This window comes from Triticum urartu, chromosome 7A (assembly GCF_056163025.1).
Source record: "Triticum urartu cultivar PI428250 chromosome 7A, HENAU_Tu73, whole genome shotgun sequence".
Lineage (NCBI taxonomy): Eukaryota > Viridiplantae > Streptophyta > Magnoliopsida > Poales > Poaceae > Triticum > Triticum urartu.
Genome location: NC_141879.1, coordinates 7876224 through 7895642, shown reverse-complemented (window position 1 = coordinate 7895642; position 19419 = coordinate 7876224). Strand labels below are relative to the sequence as shown.

The window sequence follows — 19419 nt, the reverse complement described above, 5'->3', positions numbered from 1 at the left end:
GGCACCACACCAGCACCCACGAGCAGTATCAGATAATCACTTAGGACTAGCTACACACGCACATGATTCGAGCTCAAACTCGGTTTGGCACCACACCAGCACCCACGAGCAGTATCAGATAATCACTTAGGACTAGCTACACACGCACATGATTCGAGCTCAAACTCGGTTTGGCACCACACCAGCACCCACGAGCAGTATCAGATAATCACTTAGGACTAGCTACACACGCACATGATTCGAGCTCAAACTCGGTTTGGCACCACACCAGCACCCACGAGCAGTATCAGATAATCACTTAGGACTAGCTACACACGCACATGATTCGAGCTCAAACTCGGTTTGGCACCGCACCAGCACCCACGAGCAGTATCAGATAATCACTTAGGACTAGCTACACACGCACATGATTCGAGCTCAAACTCGGTTTGGCACCACACCAGCACCCACGAGCAGTATCAGATAATCACTTAGGACTAGCTACACACGCACATGATTCGAGCTCAAACTCGGTTTGGCACCACACCAGCACCCACGAGCAGTATCAGATAATCACTTAGGACTAGCTACACAAGCACATGATTCGAGCTCAAACTCGGTTTGGCACCACACCAGCACCCACGAGCAGTATCAGATAATCACTTAGGACTAGCTACACACGCACATGATTCGGCACTTGCACGACCTCTACGCAACGGCCATACGACTCGGCCAAAACGGCACACACGTAGCTACCTTATCCATGCAACCATGGGCATGCACCATTACTCTAACTAACGTGCTAATCAACTGACTCAAAACAAATTCAAGTCATGATTGTCCTAACAACTTTGCCATCTTTTAGTTTTTTTGGATTATTGCATCTCAACAAGGAGACTTCATATGAAGAAAAGATATGAAACACACTTTATTCAACTGCGCAATTAAGCGGAATTATAAAATGGAAAAAGTCGAGGAAAGCTAGCAGCATCTCTTTGGGATGGTGAGGTGGCCGGCCATGTGCCAGCCCTCTCCTCCGTCAGGGTACATGTAAGGGCACGCCGGCCTGAATGGGGTGCTGCCCTTGACGGCGAGCATGTTCCACTGCTCGTTGGGGTCGTCGGTGGCGAACTTGGTCCATGTCGGAGTGGAGTACTCGTAGCGGCTGTGCGTGATGCGGTGGAACTCCTGGATGTCCTTGTTCTTGGTGATGTCATCAGTGTCGCGGAGGTCGACTGAAAGGATGTCGCCGTAGGGCCTAACGGAGTGCAGGAAGACGGGCATCGAGATGGGCTCGTTGGAGACGGCGGCGAGGTCGGAGGCGAAGACAATGCTCCTCATGTCGGGGCTGAAAATGGGGTGGTTCACGTGTCCTGCGAGGGTAGCCGAGCTTTGCACCACGCGCACCACCACCGTGGGGTTGCTGACCTTCACCAGGTACACGGCAAAGTAGCCCGCGTCAAGGAAGGCCATCTCCGGCGCGCTGGCTGGCATCTCGCGGGTAGAGGAGAAGACGACCCAGTCCCCCTTGGGCGACCAGCTGCAGTGGGTGTCGGTCCACGGCCCGTTGGTGAGCCGCGTCACTGTGCCCTGGCCGAACTCCCCCTCCTCCGCATCCTCCATGATGTAGAGGTTCTTGTGGAACTTCTCCTTGCCGCCGTCCCTCGTGGACCGGAACACGAACTTGTCCCCCTGCGCGTTGCTCGACGGGAAGGCGTTGTTGAAGTTCCCGGCGGTGAGGCGCTGCACCTTCCGGCCGGCGGACGGCCCGGACACGTTGGAGATGGCGTAGATCTCCAGTGGCTTGGCGGCAGAGAAGGACGGCCCCACGCAGACGTACAATGTGTCCTTGTCCGGGTTCTGGTTCCACGCCGTGGAGAAGACGGCGTTGGAGCCCCGCTTCTGCAAGTTTTTGGTTGAGCAGTGAGAATGGTTGTTGATTCTTTCTACTTCTCGAGGGACAATGATGAATGGATAGTATAGAAAAAAAATATAAAAGCGTTTAGATCACTACTAGTACCTCGTAGACAACACGCAGGCCTTGGGTGTCGGCGAGCCACACGGCCTTGAACTCGTTGTCGACGAAGGCGAGCTTGGCGCCATCCTTGGAAATGGTTGGGAACACACCCGACACCCTGAACAGCCCCACATCTGTGTGAGGGGAGTGTATCTTGTCGAAGCTCTTGGTAGGCGCAGAAAGATTATTCTACATCCATGTCATGCGATGTCCATCGGTAAGTAATCTTGATGAGTCATCCATGTCGTGCAACTGAGCTGAGAATTAGCACGAGAAGCAAAGACATACCCCAATGACGAGATCGTCGGTTCTGACCCGATGGTAGCCGATGCGGCTGCCGCCGTCGGCCACGAAAGGGTTGTAGTGGTCGCCCTTGGGCCTGATTTTCTGGCTGATCTGCACGGCCGGCCGGTCCGGCGACGCGACGTCGAAGATCTCGATGTGGCGGTACTGCGCCTCCTCTCGCGGCGTGGTCATGGCGGCCTGCCTAGACTTCTGGCGGATGGCGGCCACGGCCACCCTGGTCTCGCTGATGGCCGCGGGAGTCATGGCGTCGATGGCCTCGGGCGTCACCCGCACGGTCTCCTTGGTGGCGATGTCGTAGCGGAACACGGCCCAGTTCGTCGGGGACTCCCCAGTCCCGCGGTGGAAGAAGATGACGTTGTCGCTGCCCCACGTCGGCCAGCCGCCGTCCCGGATGAGGATCCTGCGGCGCAGGCCGCCCTGCGCCGTCTTGTCCACGTTCATGACGGCGATGTCGGTGTTGAGGCGCTCGATCTCGCCGGTCCACTTGTTTCCGCGGAAGTTGGCCACCGCCACCATCTTGCCCGACGGCGACACGGCGGGGCTCACGTCGTACTGGCCTGGCGGGGTGAGGCGCTCCGTCTTGCCGTCGGCGAGGTTGGTCCGGTACACCACGGTCCACGGCGTGCGGCGCCTCGTCACCGGCTCCTTGGTGGAGACGTACACGAGCGAGTGGCCGACGGTGCGAGCGCCCACCTTGAAGCCGCCGGCGATGCAGCCGCTGTCCTCCATCCGCGAGCCGCCGAAGGTGTCGGCGCCGTAGACGTCGCCCAGGCTCAGCACCTTTACCGCACCACCTTCGCCTTTGGGACGCACAAGGGCCACGTGCAGCGTCTCGAGCCCCTTGTCCCTCTCGGAGACGAAGACGAGGCCGGCGACGCGGCCCTTCTCGGCGTCGTCCGGCGTGGCGCCGCACTCGGCGGCGAGCGCGGGGTTTTTCTTGCCCAGGAACGTGAGCAGCTCCTTGAGCGCCGGCGCCGGGATGGCCCGGCCGTTCTGGTTGTAGGAGACGCCGTCGGTGAGGTGCAGCTCGTCCTTCCGCGAGGAGGGCGGCGGGTCGGCCGGGCAGGAGTAGATGTCCAGTGGCACCGGCGGGCGGTAGGTCCCGAAGAAGGCGATGCTGCCACGGCCGCTGTCGTCGCTCCCCATGGCCGGCCGGCGCGCGGTCGATCCAGCAAGAATGAAACGAGTTTGTGTTGGTTTGCTCACACCGGAAGATGTTTGATTTATAATGACACGCAAGCAGGACTTCAATAGCTTAAATTATAAAAAAACTTATAGCCGCTGATAATAATTTCTAACCGGTTATTTTATACTAATCAATGACTAATGTACGGTGTGGATTTTCGAAACCTGAGTCTAGGCGCACCTGATTAAGCAAAAAGAATTGAAAAAATTAGTAAAAGAAAGTGAAACTTGTTTGGAACAAGCATTATCTAGTGTATTACTCATCCAAAAAGTTTCGGGACAAAATGACTTCTACGACAGTGTTGGCAAAAAAGTGCCGCACCGCACATTAGAGCCAGTTCTTTTCCAGCTTCTACGAGCATATTGTCAAAATAAGCCACAAGCCGAAAGGAACTCGTTTTGAAGTATAGGGCTTAACTTATTTCTGCAGCTCTCTCCTTCACGATGAAAAAACAGTTTTCCAGCTTCACGATGAGATATAATTTGGTCTCATTCATTTTTTATAGCCATTAGATGTGATGCTATAAGATGCGTGTGTGCTGACGTGGGTTGTATCTACTTTTGTTTTCAAAATGAATGAGACCAAATTATATCTCATCTAGATGAGTTCTAGGTACTTCCATGAAAAAAGCTAGGGGAGGGGTGCGTCCCGCAGAAGCTCACTTAAAGTCGAAGGGGTATACCCCATTGCCCCTGGTTCTCGCACTTAATTATAGCGATTTGCCACCGAGGCTAACCCAACCGAGCGAGACCCCTCGCGTTTTTCCTCGCCATGAGATTTAGGATTCCTCTCCCCATTTAAGCCATCGCCGTCGTTCCCCATCAGCCGCCACCGGCGCTAGCTCCTCTACTCCACCCGCCGCTAACTGCCAGCTCCTCTGCTCGATCCACCTCCGCCGCTAGCCCTCCCCTACAGCACACCGCCAAGCACGAGGCCACTACACACCCGGACTTGAGGCCGAGCAGGCAGCAGCTCGTCCAATCCGGTCGCTGCCTCCCGTCAACAGTTTGTTCGGCCACAGCCTCCCGGTCCGCAGTTTGTCCGGCCGCTAACTCCCGGTCCGCAGTTCGTCCGGCCGCTCCCTCCTGTACCTCCGCCGCCCAGATCAACTATTAGCTATTTTTTTCTTGACATATCTCCAGGAAGTGCAATGCTTATGTGCACCTAGTTTTTGCTCATGTTCAAGTTTTTTACTTGCTGTAAAAAAGGATGAATGTTGCTAGTGAAAGCATTCAATTTGTATTCAAGCATTGGCATTTTGATTGTTGTTCGGTTTGGTCCTGCTAGCATATTTGCAAGTGGAAGAGAATATGAATGAAGTTGTCCAAGTTGCTGTTGTGATATACAAGAACTTCAGTTAAAGGTCATACAATTACATTTTAGGGGCATTGTAGACTTTTCACCACAGAATTTGGAACATAAGCTCGGACAAAAGAACTGTATGGCTTAATTTCATGGGCTTATTTCCACTGCAACTTATCAAGTGCTTATTTACACCACAGGTTATGTATAAGCCACAGCTCAAAAGAACTGGTCCTTAGTCATTGTGTAGTGTATTACTCATATGTAAAGTTTCGGGAACAAATGGCTTCTGTGTATTGTTGGCAAAACAAACAATTGCAAGTATAAACTATGTGAACACTAAACATAATATAGTGCCAGTTCTGTTTTTATTCATTCAGAATACCGCGAAAGTCATTTTGTCGCGAAACTTTACATGTTAGTAAAACACTAGACAATGCTTATTCCGAACAAGTTTCTATCTTTTTATCATTTATCATTTTTTATTTCAATTTGGGTGCATCTAGTCTCAGGTTCCGCTGTATATTTTCAATGACTAATGCCACATTATTAATCCGCTGATGAGTAAACTAATAAATCCCTTGAGTGCGTACATATATAGCAAATGGTTGGTGTTGATTATGGTTTGCATTTGGTCATAATTGAAGCCACAAAGTTTAAGACTTTTTTATTTTATTTGCAACCATTTTTACTGTTCATTGTGGATCAATGCACCCGGTTTTCGAAAAACCACACTATTGCAAACAGTAATATCTCTTGTGCTATCTTAAAACTATAATAATAAGTAGATGTGGTAATGACTGTTGATAACCCACAAGTATAGGGGATCGCAACAGTTTTCGAGGGTAGAGTATTCAACCCAAATTTATTGATTCGACACAAGGGGAGCCAAAGAATATTCTCAAATATTCTAGAAAAAAATCATATTTAAATTTCAGGGCATTTGGAGAACTTTTATTTTCGAGGTATTTTTATATTGCATGGATAATCAGATAACAGACAGAAAAATATTTATTTTTATTTATTTAATATAAATAACAGAAAGTAAAAGTGGGGTACAGAAGGTTGTGCCTGTTGGGGAACGTAGTAATTTCAAAAATTTACCTACGCACACGTGAGATCATGATGATGCATAGCAACGAGAGGGGGGAGTGTGATCTACGTACCCTCGTAGACCAACAGCGGAAGCGTTATGACAACGCGGTTGTTGTAGTCGTACGTCTTCACAGCCCGACCGATCAAGCACCGAAACTACGGCACCTCCGAGTTTTAGCACACGTTCAACTCGATGACGATCCCCGGACTTCGATCCAGCAAAGTGTCGGGGAAGAGTTCCGTCAGCACGACGGCGTGGTGACGATCTTGATGTTCTACCGTCGCAGGGCTTTGCCTAAGCACCGCTACAACATTATCGAGGAGTATGGTGGAAGGGGGCACCGCACACGGCTAAGAAAACGATCACGAGGATCAACTTGTGTGTCTATGGGTGCCCCCTGCCCACGTATATAAAGGAGCAAGGGGAGGACGCCGGCCGGCCCTAGGGCGCGCCAAGGAGGAGGAGTCCTCCTCCTAGTAGGAGTAGGACTCCCCTCTTTCCTACTCCTACTAGGAGGGGGAAAGGAAGGGGGGAGGGAGAAGGAAAGGGCCCCCCCTCTCCTAGTCCAATTCGGACCAGAGGGGGAGGGGGCGCGCGGCCCACCCTGGCCGCCCCTCTCTCTCCACTAGGGCCCATAAGGCCCATTACTTCTCTCGGGGGGGGGGGGGGGTTCCGGTAACCCTCCGGCACTCCGGTTTTCTCCGAAATCACCCGGAACACTTCCGGTGTCCGAATATAGCCGTCCAATATATCAATCTTTATGTCTCGACCATTTCGAGACTCCTCGTCATGTCCGTGATCACATCCGGGACTCCGAACTAACTTCGGTACATCAAAACTCATAAACTCATAATATAACTGTCATCGAAACCTTAAGCGTGCGGACCCTACGGGTTCGAGAACAATCTAGACATGATCGAGACACGTCTCCAGTCAATAACCAATAGCGGAACCTGGATGCTCATATTGGCTCCCACATATTCTACGAAGATCTTTATCGGTCAGACCGCATAACAACATACGTTGTTCCCTTTGTCATCGGTATGTTACTTGCCCGAGATTCGATCATCGGTATCTCAATACCTAGTTCAATCTCGTTACCGGCAAGTCTCTTTACTCGTTTCGTAATACATCATCTCGCAACTAACTCATTAGTTGCAATGCTTGCAAGGCTTATGTGATGTGCATTACCGAGAGGGCCCAGAGATACCTCTCCGACAATTAGAGTGACAAATCCTAATCTCGAAATACGCCAACCCAACATTTACCTTTGGAGACACCTGTAGAGCTCCTTTATAATCACCCAGTTACGTTGTGACGTTTGGTAGCACACAAAGTGTTCCTCCGGCAAACGGGAGTTGCATAATCTCATAGTCATAGGAACATGTATAAGTCATGAAGAAAGCAATAGCAACATACTAAACGATCGGATGCTAAGCTAATGGAATGGGTCATGTCAATCACATCATTCTCCTAATAATGTGATCCCATTAATCAAATGACAACACATGTCTATGGTTAGGAAACGTAACCATCTTTGATTAACGAGCTAGTCAAGTAGAGGCATACTAGTGACGTTTAGTTTGTCTATGTATTCACACAAGTATTATGTTTCTGGATAATACAATTCTAGCATGAATAATAAACATTTATCATGATATAAGGAAATAAAATAATAACATTATTATTGCCTCTAGGGCATATTTCCTTCAGTCTCCCACTTGCACTAGAGTCAATAATCTAGATTACACAGTAATGATTCTAACACCCATGGAGCTTTGGTGTTGATCATGTTTTGCTCGTGGAAGAGTCTTAGTCAACGGGTCTGCAACATTCAGATCCGTATGTATCTTGCAAATCTCTATGTCTCCCACCTGGACTAGATCCCGGATGGAATTGAAGCGTCTCTTGATGTGCTTGGTTCTCTTGTGAAATCTGGATTCCTTTGCCAAGGCAATTGCACCAGTATTGCCACAAAAGATTTTCATTGGACCCGATGCACTAGGTATGACACCTAGATCGGATATGAACTCCTTCATCCAGACTCCTTCGTTTGCTGCTTCCGAAGCAGCTATGTACTCCGCTTCACATGTAGATTCCGCCACAATGCTTTGTTTAGAACTGCACCAACTGACAGCTCCACCGTTTAATGTAAACACGTATCCGGTTTGCGATTTAGAATCGTCCGGATTAGTGTCAAAGCTTGCATCAACGTAACCATTTACGATGAGCTCTTTATCACCTCCATATATGAGAAACATATCCTTAGTCCTTTTCAGGTATTTCAGGATGTTCTTGACCACTGTCCAGTGATCCACTCCTGGATTACTTTGGTACCTCCCTGCTAGACTTATAGCAAGACACACATCAGGTCTGGTACACAGCATTGCATACATGATAGAGCCTATGGCTGAAGTATAGGGAACATCTTTCATTTTCTCTCTATCTTCTGCATTGGTCGGGCATTGAGTCTTACTCAATTTCACACCTTGTAACACAGGCAAGAATCCTTTCTTTGCTTGATCCATTTTGAACTTCTTCAAAACTTTGTCAAGGTATGTGCTTTGTGAAAGTCCTATTAAGCGTCTTGATCTATCTCCATAGATCTTAATGCCCAATATGTAAGCAGCTTCACCGAGGTCTTTAATTGAAAAACTCTTATTCAAGTATCCCTTTATGCTATCCAGAAATTCTATATCATTTTCGATTAGTAATATGTCATCTACATATAATATCAGAAATGCTACAGAGCTCCCACTCACTTTCTTGTAAATACAGGCTTCTCCAAAAGTCTGTACAAAACCAAATGCTTTGATCACACTATCAAAGCGTTTATTCCAACTCCGAGAGGCTTGCACCAGTCCATAAATGGATCGCTGGAGCTTGCACACCTTGTTAGCTCCCTTTGGATCGACAAAACCTTCCGGCTGCATCATATTCAACTCTTTTTCCAGAAATCCATTCAGGAATGCAATTTTGACATCCATCTGCCAAATTTCATAATCATAAAATGCGGCAATTGCCAACATGATTCGGACAGACTTAAGCATCGCTACGGGTGAGAAGGTCTCATCGTAGTCAATCCCTTGAACTTGTCGAAAACCTTTTGCGACAAGTCGAGCTTTGTAGACAGTAACATTACCGTCAGCGTCAGTCTTCTTCTTGAAGATCCATTTATTCTCAATTGCTTGCCGATCTTTGGGAAAGTCAACCAAAGTCCACACTTTGTTCTCATACATGGATCCCATCTCAGATTTCATGGCTTCAAGACATTTTGCGGAATCTGGGCTCACCATCGCTTCTCCATAGTTCGTAGGTTCATCATGATCTAGTAGCATGACTTCCAGAATAGGATTACCGTACCACTCTTGTGCGGATCTTACTCTGGTTGATCTACGAGGTTCAGTAGTATCTTGTTCTGAAGTTTCATGATCATCATCATTAGCTTCCTCACTAATTGGTGTAGGTGTCACAGAAACCGGTTTCTGTGATGTACTACTTTCCAATAAGGGAGCAGGTACAATTAGCTCATCAAGTTCTACTTTCCTCCCACTCATTTCTTTCGAGAGAAACTCCTTCTCTAGAAGGTTTCCGAATTTAGCAACAAAAGTCTTGCCTTCGGATCTGTGATAGAAGGTGTATCCAATAGTTTCCTTTGGATATCCTATGAAGACACATTTCTCCGATTTGGGTTCGAGCTTATCAGGTTGAAGCTTTTTCACATAAGCATCGCAGCCCCAAACTTTCAGAAACGACAACTTTGGTTTCTTGCCAAACCACAATTCATAAGGTGTCGTCTCAACGGATTTTGATGGTGCCCTATTTAACGTGAATGCGGCCGTCTCTAGAGCATAACCCCAAAACGATAGCGGTAAATCAGTAAGATACATCATAGATCGCACCATATCAAGTAAAGTACGATTACAACGTTCGGACACACCATTACGCTGTGGTGTTCCGGGTGGCGTGAGTTGCGAAACTATTCCGCATTGTTTCAAATGTACACCAAACTCGTAACTCAAATATTCTCCTCCACGATCAGATCGTAGGAATTTTATTTTCTTGTTACGATGATTTTCAACTTCACTCTAAAATTCTTTGAACTTTTCAAATGTTTCAGACTTATGTTTCATTAAGTAGATATACCCATATCTGCTTAAGTCATCTGTGAAGGTGAGAAAATAACGATATCCGCCACGAGCCTCAACATTCATTGGACCACATACATCTGTATGTATGATTTCCAACAAATCTGTTGCTCTCTCCATAGTACCGGAGAACGGTGTTTTTGTCATCTTACCTATAAGGCACGGTTCGCAAGTACCAAGTGATTCATAATCAAGTGGTTCCAAAAGTCCATCAGTATGGAGTTTCTTCATGCGCTTTATACCGATATGACCTAAACGGCAGTGCCACAAATAAGTTGCACTATCATTATCAAATCTGCATCTTTTGGCTTCAACATTATGAATATGTGTGTCACTACTATCAAGATTTAATAAGAATAGACCATTCTTCATGGGTGCATGACCATAAAAGATTTTACTCATATAAATAGAACAACCATTATTCTCTGATTTAAATGAATAACCGTCTCGCATCAAACAAGATCCAGATATAATGTTCATGCTCAACGTTGGCACCAAATAACAATTATTTAGGTCTAATACTAATCCCAAAGGTAGATGTAGAGGTAGCGTGCCGACCGCGATCACATCGACTTTGGAACCATTTCCCACGCGCATCGTCACCTCGTCCTTAGCCAATCTTCGCTTAATCCGTAGTCCCTGTTTCGAGTTGCAAATGTTAGCTACAGAACCAGTATCAAATACCCAGGTGCTACTGTGAGCATTAGTAAGGTACACATCAATAAAATGTATATCGCATATACCTTTGTTCACCTTGCCATCCTTCTTATCCGCCAAATACTTGGGACAGTTCCGCTTCCAGTGACCAGTCTGCTTGCAGTAGAAGCACTCAGTTTCAGGCTTAGGTCCAGATTTGGGTTTCTTCTCTTGAGCAGCAACTTGCTTGCTGTTCTTTTTTAAGTTCCCCTTCTTCTTCCCTTTGCCCTTTTTCTTGAAACCAGTGGTCTTGTTGACCATCAACACTTGATGCTCCTTCTTGATTTCTACCTCCGCAGCTTTTAGCATTGCGAAGAGCTCGGGAATAGTCTTATTCATCCCTTGCATATTATAGTTCATCATGAAGCTCTTGTAGCTAGGTGACAGTGATTGGAGAATTCTGTCAATGACACAATCATCTGGAAGATTAATTCCCAATTGAATCAAGTGATTATTATACCCAGACATTTTGAGTATATGCTCACTGACAGAACTATTCTCCTCCATCTTGCAGCTATAGAACTTATTGGAGACTTCAGATCTCTCAATCTGGGCATTTGCTTGAAATATTAACTTCAACTCCCGGAACATCTCATATGCTCCATGACGTTCAAAACGTCGTTGAAGTCCCGATTCTAAGCCGTAAAGCATGGCACACTGAACTATCGAGTAGTCATCAGCTTTGCTCTGCCAGACGTTCATAACATCTGGTGTTGCTCCAGCAGCAGGCCTGGCACCCAGCGGTGCTTCCAGGACATAATTCTTCTGTGCAGCAATGAGGATAATCCTCAAATTACGGACCCAGTCCGTGTAATTGCTACCATCATCTTTCAACTTTGCTTTCTCAAGGAACGCATTAAAATTCAATGGAACAACAACACGCGCCATCTATCTACAATCAAACATAAACAAGCAAGATACTATCAGGTACTAAGTTCATGATAAATTTAAGTTCAATTAATCATATTACTAAACAACTCCCACTTAGATAGACATCCCTCTAATCCTCTAAGTGATCACGTGATCCAAATCAACTAAACCATGTCCGATCATCACGTGAGATGGAGTAGTTTCATTGGTGAACATCACTATGTTGATCATATCTACTATATGATTCACGCTCGACCTTTCGGTCTCCGTGTTCCGAGGCCATATCTGTATATGCTTGGCTCATCAAGTATAACCTGAGTATTCCGCGTGTGCAACTGTTTTGCACCCGTTGTATTTGAACATAGAGCCTATCACACCCGATCATCACGTGGTGTCTCAGCACGAAGAACTTTCGCAACGGTGCATACTTAGGGAGAACACTTCTTGATAATTAGTGAGAGATCATCTTAAAATGCTACCGTCAATCAAAGCAAGATAAGATGCATAAAAGATAAACATCACATGCAATCAATATAAGTGATATGATATGGCCATCATCATCTTGTGCTTGTGATCTCCATCTTCGAAGCACCGTCATGATCACCATCGTCACCGGCGCGACACCTTGATCACCATCGTAGCATCGTTGTCGTCTCGCCAATCTTATGCTTCCACGACTATCGCTACCGCTTAGTGATAAAATAAAGCATGACAACACAATTGCATTGCATACAATAAAGCGACGACCATATGGCTCCTGCCAGTTGCCGGTAACTCGGTTACAAAACATGATCATCTCATACAAAAATTTAACATCATGTCTTGACCATATCACATCACAACATGCCTTGCAAAAACAAGTTAGACGTCCTCTACTTTGTTGTTGCAAGTTTTACGTGGCTGCTACGGGCTTAAGCAAGAACCAATCTTACCTATGCATCAAAACCACAACGATAGTTTGTCAAGTTGGTGCTGTTTTAACCTTCGCAAGGACCGGGCGTAGCCACACTTGGTTCAACTAAAGTTGGAGAAACTGACACCCGCCAGCCACCTGTGTGCAAAGCACGTCGGTAGAACCAGTCTCGCGTAAGCGTACGCGTAATGTCGGTCCGGGCCGCTTCATCCAACAATACCGCCGAACCAAAGTATGACATGCTGGTAAGCAGTATGACTTATATCGCCCATAACTCACTTGTGTTCTACTCATGCATATAACATCAACACATAAAACCTAGGCTCGGATGCCACTATTGGGGAACGTAGTAATTTCAAAAATTTACCTACGCACACGCAAGATCATGATGATGCATAGCAACGAGAGGGGAGAGTGTGATCTATGTACCCTCGTAGACGGACATCGGAAGCGTTATGACAACGCGGTTGATGTAGTCGTACGTATTCACGGCCCGACCGATCAAGCACCGAAACTACGGCACCTCCGAGTTTTAGCACACGTTCAGCTCGATGACGATCCCCGGACTCCGCTCCAGCAAAGTGTCGGGGAAGAGTTCAGTAAGCACGACGGCGTGGTGACGATCTTGATGTTCTACCGCCTCAGGGCTTCGCCTAAGCACCGCTACAATATTATCGAGGAGTATGGTGGAAGGGGGCACCGCACACGGCTAAGAAAACGATCACGAGGATCAACTTGTGTGTCTAGGGGTGCCCCCTGCCCCCGTATATAAAGGAGCAAGGGGAGGAGGCCGGCCGGCCCTAGGGCGCGCCAAGGAGGAGGAATCCTCCTCCTAGTAGGAGTAGGACTCCCCTCTTTCCTACTCCTACTAGGAGGGGGAAAGGAAGGGGGAGAGGGAGAAGGAAAGGGGGGCGCCGCCCCCCTCTCCTAGTCCAATTCGGACCAGAGGGGGAGGGGGCACGCGGCCCACCCTGGCCGCCCCTCTCTCTCCACTAGGGCCCATAAGGCCCATTACTTCTCTCGGGGGGGGGGGGGGGGTTTCCGGTTACCCTCCGGCACTTCGGTTTTCTCCGAAATCACCCGAAACACTTCCGGTGTCCGAATATAGCCGTCCAATATATCAATCTTTATGTCTCGACCATTTCGAGACTCCTCGTCATGTCCGTGATCACATCCGGGACTCCGAACTAACTTCGGTACATCAAAACTCATAAACTCATAATATAACTGTCATCGAAACCTTAAGCGTGCGGACCCTACGGGTTCGAGAACAATCTAGACATGAACGAGACACGTCTCCGGTCAATAACCAATAGCGGAACTTGGATGCTCATATTGGCTCCCACATATTCTACGGAGATCTTTATCGGTCAGACCGCATAACAACATACGTTGTTCCCTTTGTCATCGGTATGTTACTTGCCCGAGATTCGATCGTCGGTATCTCAATAGCTAGTTCAATCTCGTTGCCGGCAAGTCTCTTTACTCGTTTCGTAATACATCATCTCGCAACTAACTCATTAGTTGCAATGCTTGCAAGGCTTATGTGATGTGCATTACCGAGAGGGCCCAGAGATACCTCTCCGACAATCGGAGTGACAAATCCTAATCTCGAAATACGCCAACCCAACATTTACCTTTGGAGACACCTGTAGAGCTCCTTTATAATCACCCAGTTACATTGTGACATTTGGTAGCACACAAAGTGTTCCTCCGGCAAACGGGATTTGCATAATCTCATAGCCATAGGAACATGTATAAGTCATGAAGAAAGCAATAGCAACATACTAAACGATCGGGTGCTAAGCTAATGGAATGGGTCATGTAAATCACATCATTCTCCAAATAATGTGATCCCGTTAATCAAATGACAACACATGTCTATGGTTAGGAAACGTAACTATCTTTGATTAACGAGATAGTCAAGTAGAGGCATACTAGTGAAGTTTAGTTTGTCTATGTATTCACACAAGTATCTGTTGGAAATATTCCCAAGAGGCAATAATAAATTGGTTATTATTATATTTCCTTGTTCATGATAATCGTTTATTATCCATGCTATAATTGTATTGATAGGAAACTCAGATACGTGTGTGGTTACATAGACAACACCATGTCCCTAGTAAGCCTCTAGTTGACTAGCTCGTTGATCAATGGATGGTTACGGTTTCCTAACCATGGACATTGGATGTCGTTGATAACGGGATCACATCATTAGGAGAATGATGTGATGGACAAGACCCAATCCTAAGCCTAGCACAAAGATCGTGTAGTTCGTATGCTAAAGCTTTTCTAATGTCAAGTATCATTTCCTTAGACCATGAGATTGTGCAACTCCCGGATACCGTAGGAATGCTTTGGGTGTATCAAACGTCACAACGTAACTGGGTGACTATAAAGGTGCACTCCAGGTATCTCCGAAAGTGTCTGTTGGGTTGGCACGAATCGAGACTGGGATGTGTCACTCCGTGTAAGCGGAGAGGTATCTCTGGACCCACTCGGTAGGACATCATCATATGCGCAATGTGACCAAGGAGTTGATCACGGGATGATGTGTTACGGAACGAGTAAAGAGACTTGCCGGTAACGAGATTGAACTAGGTATTAGATATCGACGATCGAATCTCGGGCAAGTAACATACCGATAGACAAAGGGAATTGTATACGGGATTGATTAAGTCCTTGACATCGTGGTTCATCCGATGAGATCATCGTGGAACATGTGGGAGCCAACATGGGTATCCAGATCCCGCTGTTGGTTATTGACCGGAGAACGTCTCGGTCATGTCTGCATGTCTCCCGAACCCGTAGGGTCTACACACTTAAGGTTCGGTGACGCTAGGGTTATAGAGATATTAGTATGCGGTAACACGAAAGTTGTTCGGAGTCCCAGATGAGATCCCGGACGTCACGAGGAGTTTCTGAATGGTCCGGAGGTAAAGAATTATATATAGGAAGTGCTATTTCGGCCATCGGGACAAGTTTCGGGGTCACCGGTATTGTACCGGGACCACCGGAAGGGTCCCGGGGGTCCACCGGGTGGGGCCACCTGCCCCGGGGGGCCACATGGGCTATAGGGGGTGTGCCTTGGCCTATATGGGCCAAGGGCACCAGCCCCAAGAGGCCCATGCGCCAAGAGAAGAGAAAAAGGGGAGAGTCCTAAAAGGGGAAGGCACCTCCGAGGTGCCTTGGGGAGGATGGACTCCTCCCCCCCCTTGGCCGCACCCTTCCTTGGAGGAAGGGGCAAGGGCTGCGCCTCCCCCTCTCCCTTGGCCCTATATATAGTGGGGAAAAGGAGGAGCAAACCATACCTAAGGCCTGGCGCCTCCCTCTCCCTCCCGTGACACATCTTCCTCCTCCCGCAGCGCTTAGCGAAGCCCTGTTGGAATCCCGCTACTTCCACCACGCCGTCGTGCTGCTGGATCTCCATCAACCTCTCCCTCCTCCTTGCTGGATCAAGGCATGGGAGACGTCTCCGTTCCATACGTGTGTTGAACGCGGAGGTGCCGTCCGTTCGGCGCTAGGATCATCGGTGATTTGAATCACGACGAGTACGACTCCATCAACCCCGTTCTCTTGAACGCTTCCGCGCGCGATCTACAAGGGTATGTAGATCCACTCCTCCCTCGTTTCTAGATGACTCCATAGATTGATCTTGGTGACACGTAGGAAAATTTTGAATTTATGCTACGTTCCCCAACAGTGGCATCATGAGCTAGGTCTATGCGTAGTTACTATGCACGAGTAAAACACAAAGTAGTTGTGGGCGTTGATTTTGTTCAATATGCTTGCCGTTACTAGTCTTATCTTGATTCGGCGGCATCGTGGGATGAAGCGGCCCGGACCGACCTTACACGTACTCTTACGTGAGACAGGTTCCACCGACTGACATGCACTAGTTGCATAAGGTGGCTAGCGGGTGTCTGTCTCTCCTACTTTAGTCGGATCGGATTCGATGAAAAGGGTCCTTATGAAGGGTAAATAGCAATTGGCATATCACGTTGTGGTTTTGCGTAGGTAAGATGCGTTCTTGCTAGAAACCCATAGCAGCCACGTAAAACATGCAAACAACAATTAGAGGACGTCTAACTTGTTTTTGCAGGGTATGCTATGTGATGTGATATGGCCAAAAGGATGTGATGAATGATATATGTAATGTATGAGATTGATCATGTTCTTGTAATGGATGATCATGGAGCCCCAAGATGGAGATCAAAGGAGCTACATGATATTGGCCATATCATGTCACTATTTGATTGCATGTGATGTTTATCATGTTTATACATCTTATTTGCTTAGAACGACGGTAGTAAATAAGATGATCCCTCATTAAAATTTCAAGAAGTGTTCTCCCCTAACTGTGCACCGTTGCTACAGTTCGTCGTTTCGAAGCACCACGTGTTAATCGGGTGTGATAGATCCTTACGTTCACATACAACGGGTGTAAGGCAGTTTTACACAGCAAAAACACTTGGGGTTAACTTGACGAGCCTAGCATGTACAGACATGGCCTCGGAACACAGAAGACCGAAAGGTCGAGCATGAGTCGTATAGAAGATACGATCAACATGATGATGTTCACCGACGTTGACTAGTCCGTCTCACGCACAGATCGGACACGGCCTAGTTGACTCGGATCATGTAATCACTTAGATGACTAGAGGGATGTCTATCTGAGTGGGAGTTCATAAGATGAACTTAATTATCCTGAACATAGTCAAAAGGTTTTTGCAAATTATGTCGTAGCTCGCGCTTTAGTTCTACTGTTTAGTTATGTTCCTAGAGAAAAATTAGTTGAAAGTTGATAGTAGCAATTATGCGGACTAGGTCCGTAAACTGAGGATTGTCCTCATTGCTTCATAGAAGGCTGATGTCCTTAATGCACCGCTCAGTGTGCTGAACCTCGAACGTTGTCTGTGGATGTTGCGAACATCTGACATACACATTTTGATAACTACGTGATAGTTCAGTTAAACGGTTTAGAGTTGAGGCACCGAAGACGGTTTTGAAACGTCACGAAACATATGAGATGTTTCGAGGGCTGAAATTGGGATTTCAGGCTCGTGCCCACGTCAAGAGGTATAAGACCTCCGACGATTCTCTTAGCCTGCAAACTAAGGAGAAAAGCTCAATTGTTGTGCTTGTGCTCAGATTGTCTGAGTACAACAATCGCTTGAATCAAGTGGGAGTTGATCTTCCAGATGAGATAGTGATGTTTCTCTGAAGTCATTACCACCAAGCTGCTAGAGCTTCGTGATGAACTATAATATATCAGGGACATATATGATGATCCTTGAGATATTCGCGATGTTTGACACCACAAAAGTAGAAATCAAGAAGGAGCATCAATCGTTGATGGTTGGTGAAACCACTAGTTTCAAGAAGGGCAAGGGAACAAAGGGATGCTTCATGAAACGGCAAATCAGCTGTTGCTCTAGTGAAGAAATCCAAGGTTGAACCCAAACCCGAGACTAAGTGCTTCTGTAATAAGGGGAACAGCCACTGGAGCAGAATTACCCTAGATACTTGGTAGATGAGAAGGCTGGCAAGGTCGATAGAAGTATATTGGATATACATTGTGTTAAGGTGTACTTTACTAGTACTCCTAGTAGCACCAGGGTATTAGATACCGGTTCGGTTGCTAAGTGTTAGTAACTCGAAATAAAAGCTACGGAATAAACGGAGACTAGCTAAAGGTGAGCTGACGATATGTGTTGGAAGTGTTTCCAATGTTGATATGATCAAGCATCGCACGCTCCCTCTACCATCGAGATTGGTGTTTGCGTTGAGCATAGACATGATTGGATTATGTCTATCGCAATACGGTTATTCATTTAAGGAGAATAACGGTTACTCTGTTTATTTGAATAATACCTTCAATGGTCTTACACCTAAAATGAATGGTTTATTGAATCTCGATCATAGTGACACACATGTTCATGCCAAAAGATAGCAATGATAGTACCACCTACTTGTGGCACTGCCACGTAAGTCATATCGGTATAAAACGCATGAAGAAGCTCCATGTTGATGGATCTTTGGGCTCACTCGTTTTTGAAAAGTTTGGGACATGCGAACCATGTCTATTGGTATATATGCATGAAGAAACTCCATGCAAATGGACCGTTTTGTACTCACTTGATTTTGAATCACTTGAGACATGCAAATCATACCACATGGGCAAGATGACTGAAAGCCTCGTTTTCAGCAAAATGGAACAAGAAAGCAACTTGTTGGAAGTAATACATTTTGATGTGTGCAGTCCAATGAGTGCTGAGGCATGTAGTGGATATCGTTATGTTCTTACTTCACAGATGATTTAAGTAGATGTTGAGTATATTTACTTGATGAATCACGAGTCTGAATTATTGAAAGGTTCAAGTAATTTCAGGGTGAAGTTGAAAGATCGTCGTGACAAGAGGATAAAATATCTATGATATGATCATAGAGATGAATATCTGAATTACGAGTTTGGCACAGAATTAAGACATTGTGGAAATTGTTTCACAACCGATACAGCCTGGAACACCATAGTGTGATGGTGTGTCCGAACATCATAACTGCACCCTATTTGATATGATGCATACCATGATGTCTCTTATCGAATTACCACGATAGTTTATGGGTTAGGCATTAGAGACAACCACATTCACTTTAAAAAGGGGCACCACGTAATTCCGATGAGGTGACACCGTATGAACTATGGTTTAGAGAAACCTAAGCTGTCATTTCTTAAAAGTTTGGGGCTGCGACGCTTATGTGAAAAAGTTTCAGGCTGATAAGCTCGAACCCAAAGCGGATAAATGCATCTTCATAGGACACCCAAAACAGTTGGGTATACCTCCTGTCTCAGATCCGAAAGCAATAAGGGATTGTTTCTAGAATCGGGTCCTTTCTCGAGGAAAA

At 46.6% G+C, this 19419-nt stretch overlaps 1 protein-coding gene across 1 annotated transcript; it reads right to left on the bottom strand.

Moving 5' to 3' along the window:
• Positions 1-883: 883 nt before the first annotated feature.
• Positions 884-3514, bottom strand: LOC147956813 (uncharacterized). Its single transcript, XM_087534538.1, has 3 exons — positions 2285-3514; positions 2000-2185; positions 884-1881 (listed from the first exon to the last, which is right to left on the bottom strand). Exons 1-3 carry the CDS (start codon positions 3446-3448, stop codon positions 961-963), a joined length of 2271 nt encoding a protein of 756 aa, XP_087390664.1. The 5' UTR covers positions 3449-3514; the 3' UTR covers positions 884-960.
• Between the last annotated feature and the right edge of the window lie 15905 nt (positions 3515-19419).

What these genes read in the sequence shown, in the direction of transcription:
- LOC147956813 (XM_087534538.1), bottom strand. Translation starts at nt 3,448, where the DNA reads ATGGGGAGCGACGACAGCGGCCGTGGCAGCATCGCCTTCTTCGGGACC. An exon ending in CCGACGATCTCGTCATTGGG is followed by an intron (nt 2,186 to 2,284) that starts GTATGTCTTTGC and finishes ACATGGATGTAG; the next exon opens with AATAATCTTTCTGCGCCTAC. An exon ending in GCCTGCGTGTTGTCTACGAG is followed by an intron (nt 1,882 to 1,999) that starts GTACTAGTAGTG and finishes AAAAACTTGCAG; the next exon opens with AAGCGGGGCTCCAACGCCGT.